We start from the raw sequence: 19,620 nt of genomic DNA, 5'->3' as shown, positions 1-19,620 counted from the left end.
GTAAACCATACTCACTCACTCACTCACTCATTCATAACTTTGATCATTCCTCCAACATTATGCTATCAAATGCTGCCAAAAGAAGCGACAAGAACACAAATAACTCACTAACTCGTTGTTTGTTGTAGCCGCCTTCCTGATCGCTTACCTGGTCCTGCAGCTGTTGATCGGGAAGCCTATGTACTTCATGGAACTGGTGATGGGCCAGTTCTCGGGGAAAGGTCCAACAGGTGTCTGGGAGATGAACCCCAGTGCCAAGGGTGAGAAAATCTTTGTAAACAGGCGTCTAGGAAATAGCTTAAGATTACTTGGTTTTAGAAACCCTTTCGATCTACAAGTGAAAATACTATGCCTCTCCCATTCTAAAAATGTCAAGTCTTTTCAGCTTGTACGATGCGAACAATAATTAGGAACCAGACTCGAGTGCGCGAGGGAAGAGTAAAATGGGTCTTCTTTTCTTCTTATTTGTAGATCCCATTTTAAAATGTATGTTTAAAAAGATTCACACCACTGACAAAGATAATTACTTGTTTGCTTGATGGAATGCTAGATTGTCAAGGCCTTGCCCATCATCAACTACCTCTCCTGTACAATTGGTTTGTTTGTTGTTTAATGAGCATGAGCATCGATCTACACAATTGGGAACCGATGACTTGTATCAACCAAGACAGCGAGCCTGACCACCCGATCCCGTTAGTCGCCTCTTACAAGCATGGGTCACTGATGACCAGTTTTAACCCACGGGTCATTATTTACTAGAAAACCCATCTAAGGTCCAGTGTTATTGCAGGTATTGGTATCGCCATGGTGATCATCTCCCTTGACGTCGCCATCTACTACAACGTCATCATGGCCTACACACTCTACTACTTCTTCTCCTCTATGCAAGCCGTGCTGCCATGGACGAAGTGTAAAGAGGTGAGTGAAGATTGTCATCTTGATCTACAAATAACCGGATTAACGGATAGCTATATCGTAATGATATCCCTTAATAGGCCTTGTTTTCTGTCTCTTTTACATTTGCCCTACAGTTTCAGTCAAAAGAAAGATATAATTAAACATTCGAATTTTAAAAATATATGTTTGTTTCTTGATTCGTCATAATTCGTTTTGTTTTTACATTTACAGCATGCTTAATTATAGTTATGTAAATAATTGATTTAAATTGATAACGAATAATTATGTCGTTTTGGTAGCCAAAGGGACATGTTAGCATAGTGGCTGGAGTGCTCGCTCGTCACTAAGCAAATTAAAGGTGGTCACCGCTTTCATAAAGCGTTTATATTGGTTAAAGACTGGTTCCTCATTCACTTTGCGGGTCGTCAGCTTGCGCCAGAGCCCATAACGCTGTATGAGATATGGGTTCAGCGTATATTGGTTAAAGCGGCATACACGCTCATGCTCTCACTCACTGTAAATGGTTTCCAGGAATGGATCGAACTGGGATGCGTGGAGCAGAGAAGAAAGGCGCCGCCATTCTGTACAGAGAACGCCACGTTGAATGAGCTTTTGTCCGAGTGCGCCTGCACTAAGAATGAAACGATCGACCAGTTCTTGACCGTCAACTGCACGAACCTCACCTACACAGGTTTACCCAAGTCTTCAGCGGAGTTTTTCTTCAAGTAAGTAATAAGGATAATATAAGGACTACAAACTGAATATAAACGGAGATTGAGATACGAATGTTGCCATATTGCCACACACGACACAGTTTATGTTTAGTGAGTATGGTTTGACCGCGCTTTTAGCAATATTCCCGCAATATCACGGCGGGGGACACCAGATATGGGCTTCACACATTGTACCCATATGGGGAATCGAACCCATGTCTTCGGCGTGACGAGCGAACGCTTTAACCACTAGGCTACCCCCCCCTATATCTGGGAATCATGTACATCGATTAGAGGCAATGTTAATATACATTACCCATTCGTCGTTAGGAGCTGTTATTTCTGGACCCCGTTCCTCATAGCGATCGTAGCGCTAAGATGGTCGTAACTCCCATACTTTAACATAGACTTACGACAGTCGTAGCTCTACGATCGCTTTGAGGAACGGGGCCCTGGACGTTGGTTGGCACCTGGTGTTTCCGAAGGTCTTGACATCGTCATTATCCTCCAACAGCGCAGGACGTTGCTCCTATTATGATGCACTACTTTGTCGGGTACAGACCAGATTATCGTACAACTGGAATTGAGTTATACAACATGCAAACAAAGCGACATTAATGTCTCCAAAATGCAAAGCAATAAACAGAATGAATAATAGTTCTGGTTTATGTGAGGGGGATGGCGTAACCTAGTGGTTATTTATAGCGTTCGCTCGTCACGCCGAACACCTGGTTAGATTCCCCACATGGGTACAATGTGTAAAGCCCATTTCTGGTGTCCCCCGCCGTGATCTTGCTGGAATGTTGCTGGAATGCTGCTAAAAGCCGAGAAAACCAGTCTCACTCACATACTTCAAAATCTGCTACAGATGTCATTTTGAAGTCGATTATAAAAACAGACTGGTGTATTAATAAGAGGTTAGGTATATCACGTGGTTTTTAAGACGGACAAAGGAACAGTTACATAACTGACAGTATCATTGAGTCGTGTCATGCGAGCGAAACTTGTTACCGTTTTAGATTTAGATGTGGTATTGAGAAGAGCCACATGAAGAACAGGCCACCCAGAGTTGTGTCCCTTCCCTGTGACCTGGGGCTCCTCGTGAGCTTGTTTTCTCTTGCCGTCAGGCGTACATGTCTCTTGTCATCAGACCTACTTGTTTCTTGCCATCAGACGTACTTGATTCTGGCATCAGACCTACTTGTTTCTTGCCATCAGACCTACTTGTTTCTTGACATTATATGACCTTTTTCTCTCTACAGTGAGGAGGTTATTCAAAGGTCCGCTGGACTCGAACCCGAGAACATGGGCGCGCCGTTATGGAAGCTGTCACTGTGTCTCCTACTGTCGTGGATTGTTGTCGTGCTCTGTCTCATTAAAGGCGTTAAGTCTTCAGGCAAGGTAAGGTCAAGTCTGACATAAACATACCTTTAATTTGAAACAAAACTATTAAATGATCTCATTCGAGCTTCCAAACACACCTTTCTTGTCATAGTGGGAAGGGTATCGGGGCACCAGAATGGCCGCTGGCTTTGGTCAGTTATTTGGGGACAAGACATAACCAGGATCCGATGACATGTATCAAACAAGTCGGCGAGCCAGACCACCCGATCCCGTTAGTTGTGTGGTCAACTTAGTGACTGATGGCTTTGATCGATACTCATGCTTTCTATCACTAATTTTACAGATTGCTTTGATGTAGTCGGCCATATGCCGAGTCCGGCATAAATCAATATATTACTCATCAAATATGCCATTTTAATCAGTATTTGGTGTCACACAAGTGTATGCTCCAGGTAATACATGCATTACTAACTTTACTTTACCTGTGCCATTGATAGTACGACGTAATTCCACATTGGTTATCTTATTGTCGTACCTTGCATATTACCGTAATTTTCTCTGTCTGATGTGTAACACGTTGTATATATTTCAGGTTGTATACTTCACAGCCACCTTTCCTTACATAGTTTTACTCATACTGTTGGTGCGAGGAGCGATGCTTGATGGTGCCATTGACGGGGTCAAGTTCTTCATTATACCTGAGTGGTCAAAACTGCTTGATATAGAGGTGAGTACCATACCCTATCTCTCTCAGGTTAAAGATGACCTACAGCTTCCAAAATTATATACGTTGGCTAGTGGTCTGTAGTGTTGCGGAGTTACTTCGCTTCCTGGTACCAGGATCCGCTGATCATGGTTTCGAATCAGTCTTAAACTGAGTCGGAATGCGTTAAATAAATGGATGCGATAACAAAATGATCAACATCAAACACTCGCATCACTTTTTCCACCAATAACCTGAAACAATTGACACAACAGAAATATTCAGTATTTGGGCAAATTCCCTCACTCACTCTGTCCAGGTGTGGGTTGCCGCTGCGGGACAGATGTTCTTCTCGCTGTCGGTGTCGTTCGGTGGGATCCTCATGTTCGGCAGCTATAACAAGTTCAGTAACAACGTGTATGGGTGAGTAACACGCTGACATTTCTATTATCCACACCATGATACCATTCGTAACTACTCGTGACATTCCGGCAAGCCGGATGGCGTCTCGTACCCCTCTCGTGGCCATGTTTACGACTAGGACCTGTCTAAGCGCAAACGGGCAGGGAGATGAAAATAGTCTTGTACTTGTACCAAGGAAAGATAACTTTGAATTTCCAAACAAGGCTACTCCAAGAAAATCCTATAGCTATATCCCATGGACAATACAACTATACAGTCATTCTCTTTGGAAGTATGTTACAGTGTTGAAAGTTGCTGATCCTTTAGCTCAAAGTTTATGTTTAAATTGTGCTTTGCATAGTTAGCAAAGTTTCAAAGTTCAACGATGCCGCCATTTTCATGCTTCGAAATGCGTTTTACTACGCGCGATTTGATTGCTTTGCCACGATTCTTGGCAATAATGGCGTAGGATAGAGGTACGAGTCTTCTTGTAGGTCACGGAAATGACCATGGTACCTGTCTGCTTGCCAACATTGTCTCCCTTGTCAAATGACATCCCTCATGATGGGTACAACTGATCTTCAGTAGGTCATGCATGGCTTATCTCCCCTTGGTGAAGTTTCTATTGGTCTTCAGCACACCTTTCCAGTTAAGAGGCAGGGTGATTGAGTACGGTCTAAAGCCGCTTTTAGCAATATTCCAGCAATATAGCGGCTTAGAGACACCAGATTGTACCCATGTGGGGAATCGAACCCAGGTCTTCCACGTAGCGGGGGCGTTGGGGTAGCATAATGGTTAAAGCGTTGGCTCGTCACGCCGAAGACCCGGGTTCGATTCCCCACATGGGTACAATGTGTGAGGCCCATTTCTGGTGCCCCCGCCGTGATGTTGCTGGAATATTGCTAAAAGCGGCGTAAAACCAAACTCAGTCAGTCAGTCAGTCCACGTAGCGAGTTAACGTTAGTTGGTCAGGTTAATTGACTTGGATGATGCCAACCATTATCAACCATAGTTCAGCAGATCGATCCTCATGATGTAAATCTCTGGATTGTCTGGTTCAGACACGACCATTAATAAAACAAACAGACAACAATTATATCATGCCATTAATGCTGCTTCTAAAAGTGGTGACAATGGTGACACAGTGGATTAAGGCACCACAACCCACGCGGGGTGGTCGCGGGTTCGAATCGCAAATTTGCTCCTTTGTTGCTCTGTAAAAACATATTTTATTGAGACAGACAGCAACTGGTGTTTTATTTCTGAACACTCTAAACAATCAAATAACCACATGAGTCCCATAGGGTCGGTGTCAGAAATGTACACGTCATAAGTCATACAGTCACGAACTTTTTAAAACTGCAATATGTGTCTTTGTTCCATTATTAATGATTGTTGACAAAGATTTAATTTACTAACATTTAACGATTGCTGTTCGGTAATTATTCCCCTTATGTTGACTATAATACGAATTCTGAGTTGCTTCCCTTTCTTTCCAGCGACGCGTTACTCATTAGTGTTATGGACTTGGTGACGAGTATTATAGCAGGGTTTGTGATATTCACAACCTTTGGTGGAATGGCCAAAACCATCGGGGCCAACGTCACCGATGTTGCTGAAGCAGGTACGTCAACGTCGATATTTAATGCTAAGTCAACATCAACGTGATTCTAATTGCAACGAGAACAATAAACTTTTATATTATAATGATATTTTTAAAAGCAGTAAGAGTTTAAGTATTTTAAAATCTAAACAATGTACCCAGCTGAATATGACGTCATATTTGTGTCTAGGTTATGGACTGGCGTTCGTGGCCTACCCAGAAGCGTTGTCCAATTTCCCCTTACCTCAGCTGTGGTCAGTCATCTTCTTTTTCATGCTGTTTACCCTGGGGCTGGACAGTGAGGTGAGTGACCAGTCACCGTGTTCATGGTGAACAAAATGGCGTTTCGGTATGGATTTTATTCTCGGCTCACTGCGAATCGCGAACGTTATTGATGTAAGAATGATCACCGAATTCCCAGCCGATCCTTAAATTGTGAAAAGTGGGAACAGACGGGGCATACATCATCAACTAAGTGAATGGCAGCAACAAGGGTTTGCCTGATCCATATTTGATAGGTTGAAATTACAGATGAAACAATGCCACATATTCTTGAAATTCCCCCTTCATGAAATGTTTCTGACGCTTATGACATCCCGTCTTCCTGTTCGAACATTGATACTGGTGTGAGTGAGTGAGTGAGTGAGTACGCTTTTACGTCGCTTTCAGCAACATGGCAGCAATATCACGACGGTTGACACCAGGTTTTACACATTGTATCCATATGGGGAATAGAACCCCGATCTTCGTGACGAACACACGCTTTAACCGCTAGGCAATCCCTAGCCAATTAGCCAAGAAGGGGCAGTGGGACAGCCTAGTGGTTAAAGTGTTTGCTCGTCACGCTGAAGACCCGGGTTCGATTGTCCACATGGGTTCAGTGCGTGAAGCCCATTTCTGGTGTCCCCCGCCGTTATATTGCTGGAATATTGCTACAAGCGGCGTAAAACCAAACTCACTCACTCACTCATTAGCAAAGATGGCGAAGGTGCAAAAACTTTGCTGATGCATATATGCTTCACTAAGATCTGCTAATCGTTGGTTCGAATCCTTGAATGCTCTCGACTGTGATCCTTTGTTTGTACGTACCAGGATACCGTGGTAAAAGCATCCTCAGACCTTCATCCATGTTACTGTATGGGAATTACTATTGCCATATCCCTAAGATGGTCTCTGTACAACTGCTCCCATTCTGCGTATATTTAGGTGGTAGACACTTCAGGATTTCGACCCACATTAACCTGTAATTATGTACGAAGGGGGCTGAAAGCCCAGCCTACTCACTCACTGATCATACCTTCCTGACGCTATGTTTCAGTTCGGCCTGATGGAGACGGTGTTGACCTGCATCCAGGATGAGTTCCCTCATCTCCGGAAGTACAAGAGTTGGCTCTGCGTCGGTCTCGGAATCGGCTGCTACTTCCTGGCTCTGCCTTGTGTCTGTCCGGTAGGTGGCGCCCAAGTTGGAATTCACTGATGAATTCCAATGAAGTCGTAAAGGCCGTAACTGATACATCTTTTGTACACTTTTCTGATCATGAACAATGGCAGTGGATTGGTCAAGGGCACTCTTCAAAACAAGTTATAGACAACCTGAATCTTCATATTCCATAGTTATAGTATGAGAGATTAACTAGCAGTGTATGAAATGAGGTCGACCGCCCGAGACGGGCTAGATTTCTGACAGGTGGTCTAAATTTACAGCTAGCCAGCTCGATGGTAAAAATGTTATGTTCCATACATCTGAGTAAATTCACCACATCTTGGTGTCTGGTCTGGTTAAATCCATTTTGGGCTGGTAACATTTTGAGTGAGTGAGTTTAGTTTTACGCCGCGCTCAGCAATATTCCAGCTATATGGCGGCAGTCTGTAAATAATCGAGTCTGGACCAGACAATCCAGTGATCAACAGCATGAGCATCGATCTGCGCAATTGGGAACCGATCACATGCGTCAACCAAGTCAGCGAGCCTGACCACCCGATCCCTTTAGTCGCCTCTTACGACAAGCATGGGTTACTGAAGATCAATATTCTAACCCGGACCTTCACGGGTAGGTAGCCCTGATGTGGCCTGATTTTGGCTTATTTCGGATGTACCGGGTGGTCCTTGAGTAGTATATGATACAAGAATAGATACAATGTGGATCAATCAAAATTTGAAAAGGTTTTTCGTGACCTTGTCCTGACTTTAAGGTTTTATAACACACAAGTCGATCCGTTGGTCATTTATGTACGAAAACTTCTTGAAATTGAATTTGTCCTCCACATTATAAATGTTATCAGAGGGTTCCTTGATTAACATCTACCCCTCTAAAATTCAAGTTGTGTGTAAGTTCTCATGTGACATTGACGTCTTTAGGGGGGCGACTACGTGGTGACGCTGATGAACGACTTCGGCGCCGACTTCTCGGTCTTGGTGGTGGCGTGCTTCGAGTGTATTGCCGTCATGTGGGTTTATGGTAGGTGCTTATAAAAATATACATAATAATAACGATGATGATGATGATAATGATGATGTGAAAGTAGTAAATTTCATAAAATTCAGTTTTCCGGGGATTATTTCCAATGATTGTTTTGCAGGCGTGATGCGGTTCATGAAGGATATCGAATACATGCTGGGAAGTAAGCCCCACGTCTGGCCTTACTGGGTGTTCTGTTGGGCTGTAGCATCACCATTCCTTATCGGGGTAAGTACGGTAATCTGGTACTGTTGTATCAGGAGAATATGCTACTAATATGTGCGGTAATCTGCTACTGATGTGTACCGTAATCTGGTACTGATGTGTACGGTGATCTATTACAGATATGTACGGTAATCTGTTACTGATGTGTACGGTGATAGGTTACAGATGTGTACGGGAAACTGTTACTGATGCGTACGGTAATCAGTTAATGATGTGTACGGTGATCTGTTACTGATGGGTACGGTAATCTGTTACTGATGTCTCCAGTAATCTGTTACTGTTGTGTGTGGTAATAGGTTAGTGCTGTGTCCAGTAAGCTGCTACTGATGTGTCCGACAATCTGTTACTGCAGTATGCTGTAATCTAAGACTTTAACTTCTGCCCAATCTGTGTACGGTGATCTGATGTGTCCGACAATCTGTCACTGTTGTATACAGTATTTTGCTACCAAATATAAACACCTCACTGTTCTTGTCCTTCCAAGCGCTGTTGGCAGTGCAGGAAGGTAAAACGTTTGTCTGTCTATGGGAGAATTTGGGTTCTCTGAAACTCCCAGTCATAAATGATAATTGGATGGGTACAATGCTTGACGTTGTGTACTGTATGTCATGACACTCTGCCGTGACGGATCGTGGTTTATACTGTCAACCACTGGTTCCCTGGTTCAGTTCCAGTTATCAGTGGGTCATTAAATCCATTCACTCATTGATAACAGCTCGCCAAAATAAAAATGGAAAAGTGGAATATCATAAAAAACTCACACATTCCTTCAACTGGGGCGGTTGGATAGCTTAGTGGTTAAAGCGTTTGCTCGTCACGCTCAATCAATGTGCTGCCCATTTCTGTGCTCAAACCATCAACCATGTGATTCCTTTTCCTGCCTGTGCTCAAACCATCAACCGCTTGACGGGATTCTTTATATTGAACAAACGTAACTATTGCAATATTTACAAAAATGTTTCTTCTCAATAGGCTATGTTCATATACCGGATGGTGAAGTTTAAACCGCCTACCTACCCGAATGATATGGCCTACCCGGTGTTCGCCCAGATAATAGGCTGGGTACTCGCTGCTGTCGTCATCATCCCGATCCCTGGGTGGTTCCTCTATATATTACTGAAAACACCTGGCTCAATCACCGAGGTAAGACGCAAACACTTGTAGTTGGTCCCACTATGTGGCACTTCCTATGTCAGGTCAATCATATAATACCTGCAGTTATTTACAGGCCGCCGCCATATAGCTGAAATATTGCTGAGTGCGGCGTAAATCTAAACTGACTCACTCACGCACAAATACCTGCAGCGGTGGGGTAGCCTAGTGGTTAAAGCGTTCGCTCGTCACGCCGAACACCCGTGTTCGATTCTCCACATGGGTACAAATTTGTGAAGCCACTAAATAGTGTCCCCGCCATATTACTGCTGGAATATTGCTATAAGAGGCATAAACCTAACTCGCTCGCTAACTCACTCACTCACTCACTCACTCATGTAATACCTGTGAAGACCCGGGTTAGATTTGACTGATGCATATCATCGCATAACAATTGTGTAGATCGATGCTCATGATGTCAATCACTGGATTGTCTGGTCCAGAATCAGTTATTTACAGACGGCCGTGACGTAGCTGGAATATTGCTGAGTGAGGCATTAAACAGCAAACAAACAATAAACGGAAATTGCTTTTACAAAATCAGTTTTAGAGACTTTCCTAATGCAACACATAACCAGGGTGCTTGCCGTACATGCTTAATTGAATGGGAATCGGATGGACACAATGGCTGACTGGTTGAAAAACAGCGTGGACTTTAGCTTATCAAAAACTGCTTCACCCCACCCGGAAGTAGTTTTCAACAGTCATATTCGTGGAATATTAGTGGCTGTGAACAACATTCACTTGACGTCGAATGTAGCAGCCATGTGTAATGTTTTTCATCCTTGTAGCTGTAAATTGTCTAACACTTTTGAAATAACATTGTGAAAACATATGTGAGGTGAGGTGAAATGGGAGTCGTCTTGAGAATATTTGCTCATATGACGAGCCGTGTGTGTGTATGAACTTGTACTAGCCCAGACTGAAGCTGGTTTTAAGTGCTCACTTTTCACCCCCTTGTAGCTGACTAACCATTGTACCCATTAATGCCGAGCGCCAGACAGGGACCAACAAGTACCAGTCTTTTGTATGACGCGGTCGAGGTATCGAACCTGGGACCTTCCGCTCTCCGGGCGGACGCTCTAACCACTAAACGGATAAAACACATGTAGTTGTTGTGACATTACAGTGCGTGACATCAGGGCTGTGTAGTAGCCTAGTGGTTAAAGCGTTCGCTGATCACGCCAAAGACCCGGGTTCGATTCCCCACATGGGTGCAATGTGTGAAGCCCATTTCTGGTGTCCCCAGCCGTGATATTGCTAGAATATTGTTAAAAGCGGCGTAAAACCCAACTCACTCAGTCACCTTATAAGCACGTTCGTTGTGAACGAAGATTAATGTACCATGATATATTTTTCAGCGTCTTAGAAAAATATTTTCACCAACATCTAAATGGGGTCCAGCTGATAGAGGAGAGAACTACCGAGTCAGTCCACAAGACTATCCGATGAAAGGAAACCTCAATCCGGCCTTCACCAAGTAAACAACATCAACCATTGACTGTTTGATCTCTTTAGTTGACATTGTTTTAGTCCTCTCAGACCTGCAAGCCATTTCTGCATGGAAACGTCACACCAGCCATGTTTCTGGGGCAGGAAAGAATTCTTGCAGGAGTTAACCGAGGGTCTTTTACTCGAAAGTGATTCTGCGGTAGAGCGGTTTATGCAAGACACTTGGTATAAGACGTGTGTATCCTGTACTAATAAACGTCATAATGAATATATTGGACGCTTATCCCGAGTCTACATTGTACACTAACATTGAAAAATATTAAAAGAAATTCAAGTCGGTGATCAGTGACTCGTCCGAATACAAACACTCTTGTGCCGAAGTTTTATGTGTCGAACTTATATTATGGTTGTCTCGAAGTAAAAGCGGTCACTGCACAAGTGCGGTTTATCGAACCTGTTCAATGTTCAATTTCGACACGATGGTGTTTGACTATTTTTAGTTGTGAAACTCTTAGAAAATTTGATTTTTAAGTTGTAAATAAATGTGTTAATATTTTTGTTTTACACTTCCATATTACCAACAATAATTTGCAAATATATTTAGTTGCAAAATTATACTGAATTCATCACAATAAAAGGCCGTACCTCGGGTAGAAAAGGCCTTATATGAACAAAATGCCCATCAACATAATGGCGGATGAATATAGGTTAATCAGAACTTTTGCATCCTTTTGCGTCGAACCAATGAATTTCTGTCAGAGAATGAATGATAATGGCTTGAATGTGTTGCTTTGCTTCTTGTCATTTGATCAAATGTAGATTTGAAACATATAAATTTCATGTAAAACTGATGTTTCACGGCTTTTAAAATGTTACATTGTCTCGAACTGGTGGTGAAACCGGAAACCCTCTAATTCCCAGAAATGTTACCCCATTTCGCTGAAATCTTGCCCTCTATTCGAAGATCTATTACCCCTTACTCCGAAAGAAACACTACCTTGTAATTAGTTGAAATAACATCATTAAGGGTATGAACGTGTCAGTGATTTTTGTACAGTGTAAATAATATAGGGCCAGGTGCTGAGTTGCAGTTTAAGTTTTAAAAATACCTATACCAAGCTATATTTACTCCACTTGCACTGTAAAACCTTGCTAACCCGGATGCTTTCGTGTACAGTAAAATCATCCTGATTAATCAAATTTGGTCAGCCTTGGAACCAGGGTGCATCTGATCATACCTGGAGGCTCCCCACAATATCGTTTTCGAGGTAGTCCGGATTAAAAAGGTCCACATTATCGAGGTTCTCATTTATGTGACAGAGCACCCATATCAAGTAATGCTTATCTTAAGATACATACACTTAAAAAGGACTTGCACAGCGTCTTTAGCATCCGTACAATGAACATTGCTTTTAGCATAGATTTCTTACGATTATGAAAACGGTTTTGTGGGGTTATTGGTTATATGAATGTAACAGTTCACTCTATCCTCGTGAGTCAGGGGATGTTTTAATGTTCCTGGCAACGGCTGGGGGTATGGCTTCTTTAGTTGAGCGAGAATACAATTCATACACTGTGTATCTTAGATCATAGTTCGTTTTGAGGTTCAACGTAAAGTTTAACTTGTGATTAAGCATTATGTTTCTGACAGACATACTGATTGTTTCCTGTATCCGTCATTTTAATGGTGCCTTTTTCTGATGGAGACGCTCAAAGGCACTGGCGGTTTGGTGTCAGCATCCCCATAAACCTGGACACTTTATTCCAGATATAGTTTCAAATGGCACGTGTGTCCTGAATGCTTTTACTAATCTGCCGTCTTATGTTCTGAAAAAGAGCTTGCCTTATTTGAGAAGAGCGTTTTGATGTAATTAAATAATCTGTACCTTGAAACAAACGGGTATAAAAGGTTCAGTTATCCTTACATTCACCTGATATTGATATATTAGAAACGTGTGTGTTTTTAATCCAAGATTCCAATGTGTCACCCATGTCCTGCTTCATGTGAGTTTCAATAGGACCAGTAAGTTTCGCGAGGCGCTACTTCCGGTACTAAGCTGGTTCCTTTGCGCACGTCAACTTGCGATAAGCGAGACGGGGCCCAGGTTACTTCCGGTACCAGACTTCCGGTGGCAAGCGTATGTTCAAGAACCAGTTCTGGTTCCAAATTGCGCGACTGGGTTTATTAGACCGAACCAAGTGTACAACCACTACACGGGCGGTGTAAAACATTGTAAAACACATGTAGTTGTTGTGACATTACTGTGCGTGACATCAGGGCGATTGAGGTAGCCTAGTGGTTAAAGCGTTCGCTGGTCACGCCAAAGACCCGGGTTCGATTCCCCACATGGGTACAATGTGTGAAGCCCATTTCTGGTGTCCCCAGCCGTGATAGTGCTAGAATATTGCGGCGTAAAACCCAACTCACTCCAGTCACCTTATAAGCACGTTCGTTGTGAACGAAGATTAATGTACCATGATATATTTTTCAGCGTCTTAGAAAAATATTTTCACCAACATCTAAATGGGGTCCAGCTGATAGAAGAGAACTACCGAGTCAGTCCACAAGACTATCAGATGAAGGAAACCTCAATCCGGCCTTCACCAAGTAAACAACATCAACCATTGACTGCTGGATCTCTTTTTGCTGACATTGTTTTGAGTCCTCTTAGACCTGCAAACCATTTCTGCACGAAACGTCACACCAGCCATGTTTCTGGGGCAGGGAAGAATTCTTGCAGGAGTTAACCAAGGGTCTTTTACTCGAAAGTGATTCTGCGGTAGAGCGGTTTATGCAAGACACTTGGTATAAGACGTGTGTATCCTGTACTAATAAACGTCATAATGAATATATTGGACGCTTATCCCGAGTCTACATTGTACACTAACATCGAAAAATATTAAAAGAAATTCAAGTCGGTGATCAGTGACTCGTCCGAATACAAACACTCTTGTGCCGAAGTTTTATGTGTCGAACTTATATTATGGTTGTCTCGAAGTAAAAGCTCGAATTATGTTCAGTCACTGCACGATTTTAGTGCGGTTGTATCGAACCTGAAGCTCGAATTATGTTCAATTTCGACACGATGTTGTTTGACTATTTTTAGTTGTGAAACTCTTAGAAAATTTGATTTTTAAGTTGTAAATAAATGTGTTAATATTTTTGTTTTACACTTCCATATTACCAACAATAATTTGCAAATATATTTAGTTGCAAAATTATACTGAATTCATCACAATAAAGGCCGTACCTCGGGTAGAAAAGGCCTTATATGTACAAAATGCCCATCAACATAATGGCGGATGAATTTAGGTTAATCAGAACTTTTGCATCCTTTTGCGTCAGACCAATGAATTTCTGTCAGAGAATGAATGATAATGGCTTGAATGTGTTGCTTTGCTTCTTGTCATTTGATCAAATGTAGATTTGAAACATATAAATTTCATGTAAAACTGATGTTTCACGGCTTTTAAAATGTTACATTGTCTCGAACTGGTGGTGAATCCGGAAACCCTCTAATTCCCAGAAATGTTACCCCATTTCGCTGAAATCTTGCCCTCTATTCGAAGATCTATTACCCCTTACTCCGAAAGAAACACTACCTTGTAATTAGTTGAAATAACATCATTAAAGGGTATGAACGTGTCAGTGATCTTTGTACAGTGTAAATAATATAGGGCCAGGTGCTGAGTTGCAGTTTAAGTTTTAAAAATACCTATACCAAGCTATATTTACACCACTTGCACTGTAAAACCTTGCTAACCCGGATGCTTTCGTGTACAGTAAAATCATCCTGATTAATCAAATTTGGTCAGCCTTGGAACCAGGGTGCATCTGATCATACCTGGAGGCTCCCCACAATATCGTTTTCGAGGTAGTCCGGATTAAAAAGGTCCACATTATCGAGGTTCTCATTTATGTGACAGAGCACCCATATCAAGTAATGCTTATCTTAAGATACACATACACTTAAAAAGGACTTGCACAGCGTCTTTAGCATCCGTACAATGAACATTGCTTTTAGCATAGATTTCTTACGATTATGAAAACGGTTTTGTGGGGTTATTGGTTATACTGAATGTAACAGTTCACTCTATCCTCGTGAGTCAGGGGATGTTTTAATGTTCCTGGCAACTGGGGTATGGCTTCTTTAGTTGAGCGAGAATACAATTCATACACTGTGTATCTTAGATCATAGTTCGTTTTGAGGTTCAACGTAAAGTTTAACTTGTGATTAAGCATTATGTTTCTGACAGACATACTGATTGTTTCCTGTATCCGTCATTTTAATGGTGCCTTTTTCTGATGGAGACGCTCAAAGGCACTGGCGGTTTGGTGTCAGCATCCCCATAAACCTGGACACTTTATTCCAGATATAGTTTCAAATGGCACGTGTGTCCTGAATGCTTTTACTAATCTGCCGTCTTATGTTCTGAAAAAGAGCTTGCCTTATTTGAGAAGAGCGTTTTGATGTAATTAAATAATCTGTACCTTGAAACAAACGGGTATAAAAGGTTCAGTTATCCTTACATTCACCTGATATTGATATATTAGAAACGTGTGTGTTTTTAATCCAAGATTCCAATGTGTCACCCATGTCCTGCTTCATGTGAGTTTCAATAGGACCAGTAAGTTTCGCGAGGCGCTACTTCCGGTACTAAGCTGGTTCCTTTGCGCACGTCAACTTGCGATAAGCGAGACGGGGCCCAGGTTACTTCCGGTACCAGACTTCCGGTGGCAAGCGTATGTTCAAGAACCAGTTCTGGTTCCAAATTGCGCGACTGGATTTATTAGACCGAACCAAGTGTACAACCATGAGTTGCTGTCACAGCTGTTGACAGTCATAATAGTTGGCTTATTTGGGGATGGTTAGATCGGAAAGTTGTTATTCCAGTCAACTGACAACCTTTGGGACCATTCGAAAAGGTATGAAACGTTGTTTGTCACCGGAAGTACTAAGGTCTCGCGAAGTGCCGTGACCTACTTTCGGGCCCTATTCAGATCTATATGCACATACAGATGACCCTCGTTACTCCGGACGTTATCGTCCATCCGGATGATCTTGCCCGTAAGGCGGTTTTCGGATTAACGGGATTTTCATGTATTCACGTTTTAGCAATATCATATCAACGTCATTTTACAAGATTATCAGTTGCTGTATATGTATCTGTAAGTTTACCTATGTCAATGAAATGCTCAACATATATATGTAGATATATTTTATCAAGGAAATGTCACTATACCATACACCAATTTCATTTCGTGATTATATTATATTGTGTACTATATTTTTTATACCACAGTGTACAATAAATGTTTTCTGAAATGATCAATGTTGTTATGTCTTCGTGGTTTCGTTCCACGGAATTCTTCAGCGTGACTTACAGGAATATGTAAATGGTGAACTGGGCGGTACCAACACCAGAGACAGAAATACAGGAATATATGTATGGTAAATGGTTCTGATAGAAATTTGCATGGTAAACAGTGAGAGGGTGGAAGTGAGTGAGTGCATATGTGACAATGAGCGTGGCATAGAACATGTTTATATTGTCTAGTTGTCATAGATTCATGTCGAATTATATACCTTTGAATGATCATATTTAAAGATAAATAGCTGCGAGCTTGGGGCTTTTCAATATCTCATAAAAGCATAAACAGTCATATGAATGTCAGTTGAAGAATGGTCAGGCGCATTCACAATGAAGGCCTCCCAAAATCTGAACATCGCACTCCGCCATATAGCTCGGATGGTACTTACTACGGCGTTAAACAACAAACTGAACATCGTACAGAGGCCCTTTCAACTTAACAGCCGCCATTTAGCTGGAATATTGCCGAGTGCGGCGTTAAACAACAAACTGAACATCGTACAGAGGCCCTTTCAACTTAACAGCTGCCATTTAGCTGGAATATTCCCGAGTGCGGCGTTAAACAACAAACTGAACATCGTACAGAGGCCCTTTCAACTTAACAGCCGCCATTTAGCTGGAATATTGCCGAGTGCGGCGTTAAACAACAAACTGAACATCGTACAGAGGCCCTTTCAACTTAACAGCTGCCATTTAGCTGGAATATTGCCGAGTGCGGCGTTAAACAACAAGCTGAACATCGTACAGAGGCCCTTTAAACTTAACAGCCACCATTTAGCTGGAATATTCCCGAGTGCGGCGTTAAACAACCAACTGAACATCGTACAGAGGCCCGCTTTCAACTTAACAGCCGCCATTTAGCTGGATTATTGCCGAGGGTGCGGCGTTAAACAACAAACTGAACATCGTACAGAGGCCCTTTCAACTTAACAGCCACCATTTAGCTGGAATATTCCCGAGTGCGGCGTTAAACAACCAACTGAACATCATTACAGAGGCCCTTTCAACTTAACAGCCGCCATTTAGCTGGATTATTCCCGAGTGCGGCGTTAAACAACCAACTGAACATCGTACAGAGGCCCTTTCAACTTAACAGCCACCATTTAGTTGGAATATTCCCGAGTGCGGCGTTAAACAACCAACTGAACATCGTACAGAGGCCCTTTCAACTTAACAGCCGCCATTTAGCTGGACTATTGCCGAGTGCAGCGTTTAACAACAAACTGAACATCGTACAGAGGCCCTTTCAACTTAACAGCCGCCATTTTAGCTGGATTATTGCCGAGTGCGGCGTTAAACAACAAACTGAACATCGTACAGAGGCCCTTTCAACTTAACAGCCGCCATTTAGCTGGATTATTGCCGAGTGCGGCGTTAAACAACAAACTGAACATCGTACAGAGGCCCTTTCAACTTAACAGCCACCATTTAGCTGGAATATTCCCGAGTGCGGCGTTAAACAACCAACTGAACATCGTACAGAGGCCCTTTCAACTTAACAGCCGCCATTTTAGTTGGAATATTCCCGAGTGCGGCGTTAAACAACCAACTGAACATCGTACAGAGGCCCTTTCAACAACAGCCACCATTTAGTTGGAATATTCCCGAGTGCGGCGTTAAACAACCAACTGAACATCGTACAGAGGCCCTTTCAACTTAACAGCCGCCATTTAGCTGGACTATTGCCGAGTGCAGCGTTTAACAACAAACTGAACATCGTACAGAGGCCCTTTCAACTTAACAGCCGCCATTTAGCTGGATTATTGCCGAGTGCGGCGTTAAACAACAAACTGAACATCGTACAGAGGCCCTTTCAACTTAACAGCCGCCATTTAGCTGGAATATTGCCGAGTGCGGCGTTAAACAACAAACTGAACATCGTACAGAGGCCCTTTCAACTTAACAGCCGCCATTTAGCTGGAATATTGCCGAGTGCGGCGTTAAACAACAAACTGAACATCGTACAGAGGCCCTTTCAACTTAACAGCCGCCATTTAGCTGGAATATTGCCGAGTGCGGCGTTAAACAACAATCTGAACAACCTTTCAACTGAAGTTCAAACTCTTATCGGGCTAATTGTCCTGCAATAGATTTCTATTTCATAACCGTACGCAGAAAAGTATATTTTCTGAGAGGAAGCATTACGGTGCCTACGTTCTATTTGCGAGTGCAATTGTGAATACACATTACCTCGTAGACACTAGCTCTCGTGACACCTTTCAACAAAATTAACAAACAAAACAAAATGTTTAAAAAAAAATACTTTTCTGTATCTAAAGTACTGCGGAAATAGAAAAAACTGCTTTTAGGCTGTTTCTCTGTATCCCTAAAATTTACCTAATTGCAAATAGCATATATCGAAATAACCCACATCGGCCTAACTTGGCTTTCAGTGGGATGCGTAATAGGATATCCATAAAAAGCATGTTTACTCGTAAAATCGGGCAAAACTTATAGATCAGACTTTTGATGACAATTAGGTCGCGCAGCCTGGAATGGAATGCACGTGTTGTCTACAGGCACAAGGGGTCATCTCAAAGATACTTTATGCGTTTTCTAGTGTGTTGAGTTTGTCTCATATATTGATTAACATCTAACGTGTCTTTCTTTCATCAAGTTTATGTTGAGATGTGTAAAATAGTATGATACCCATAGAAAGGCTTAAATCAGCCATCGTATTAAATGTCTCAAAATATATAGGTGACATGACGACCTGAACATCGACAGGACTGGATATTATTTGTAAAGTTTTACTTCCCTAGTGTAATTCCCCAGTGTAATTCCCCTAAAGGATTATTTTATCTTAGCTGATATCGCTATCCCCCAGCCCGACCCCAACCACCGTCTGCTACATCCGTCCTGGTTTTGCTTTTGAGACGACCCCTTCTAGCTGTTTGTTTTTATGGTGATAGTGTAGTCCTTTGTACTACAATATAATCGCACACTAATTTGCATAAAGCCATGGTCTGTTCCAAATAAGTCGCTTTGGACTTTGGGGGAAAAACCGCATTGCTCATTGCTGCACTAATCTCTCCTCAGTAAAGTCCTTTTTTTCACGTTTCCTCTCTTCCTACCACTGAGACTGTAGTTAGGCCGAACTTAGTTTAACAGATGTTTCACACTTTCACATATTAACGACATCAATTGCAGATATTAATGTGGAAAAAACAGGGTTTTTATTTCCGACATTACTTTTGGCACGTCCATATCGTCTGGGTTTGGGTTTGTTTTTTTTTGCAATTTAGCGCGTATTTTGAATGGGGCTTTGTTTCAAGTTGGATGTGGTCCTCCAATTAT

At 42.2% G+C, this 19,620-nt stretch overlaps 1 protein-coding gene across 2 annotated transcripts in view; it reads left to right on the top strand.

The window, feature by feature from the left end:
- Window positions 1–16,284, top strand: part of LOC124265875 (sodium- and chloride-dependent glycine transporter 2-like) — a 50,014-nt gene extending 33,730 nt beyond the window's left edge. Inside the window, exons 3-15 of one of the 2 annotated variants that reach the window (XM_046700728.1) lie at window positions 129–260; window positions 791–918; window positions 1,429–1,622; window positions 2,873–3,011; window positions 3,547–3,681; window positions 3,977–4,080; window positions 5,559–5,683; window positions 5,853–5,965; window positions 6,981–7,109; window positions 8,022–8,121; window positions 8,243–8,349; window positions 9,319–9,489; window positions 13,443–16,284. In XM_046700728.1, coding sequence (XP_046556684.1) covers window positions 179–260; window positions 791–918; window positions 1,429–1,622; window positions 2,873–3,011; window positions 3,547–3,681; window positions 3,977–4,080; window positions 5,559–5,683; window positions 5,853–5,965; window positions 6,981–7,109; window positions 8,022–8,121; window positions 8,243–8,349; window positions 9,319–9,489; window positions 13,443–13,562 — 1,647 coding nt within the window. In that variant the 5' untranslated portion in view covers window positions 129–178 and the 3' untranslated portion in view covers window positions 13,563–16,284. Of the gene's footprint in view, window positions 1–128; window positions 261–790; window positions 919–1,428; window positions 1,623–2,872; window positions 3,012–3,546; window positions 3,682–3,976; window positions 4,081–5,558; window positions 5,684–5,852; window positions 5,966–6,980; window positions 7,110–8,021; window positions 8,122–8,242; window positions 8,350–9,318; window positions 9,490–10,859; window positions 11,376–13,442 lie in introns of those variants that run through there. The other variant, XM_046700727.1, reaches the window with a different exon arrangement.
- Window positions 16,285–19,620: the final 3,336 nt, after the last annotated feature.

Source organism: Haliotis rubra, unplaced genomic scaffold (genome assembly GCF_003918875.1).
Source record: "Haliotis rubra isolate DU_JTF1 unplaced genomic scaffold, ASM391887v1 Scf122, whole genome shotgun sequence".
Lineage (NCBI taxonomy): Eukaryota > Metazoa > Mollusca > Gastropoda > Lepetellida > Haliotidae > Haliotis > Haliotis rubra.
Note: the sequence above shows the minus strand (reverse complement) of the source record. Positions and strands in the feature narration are given on the sequence as shown.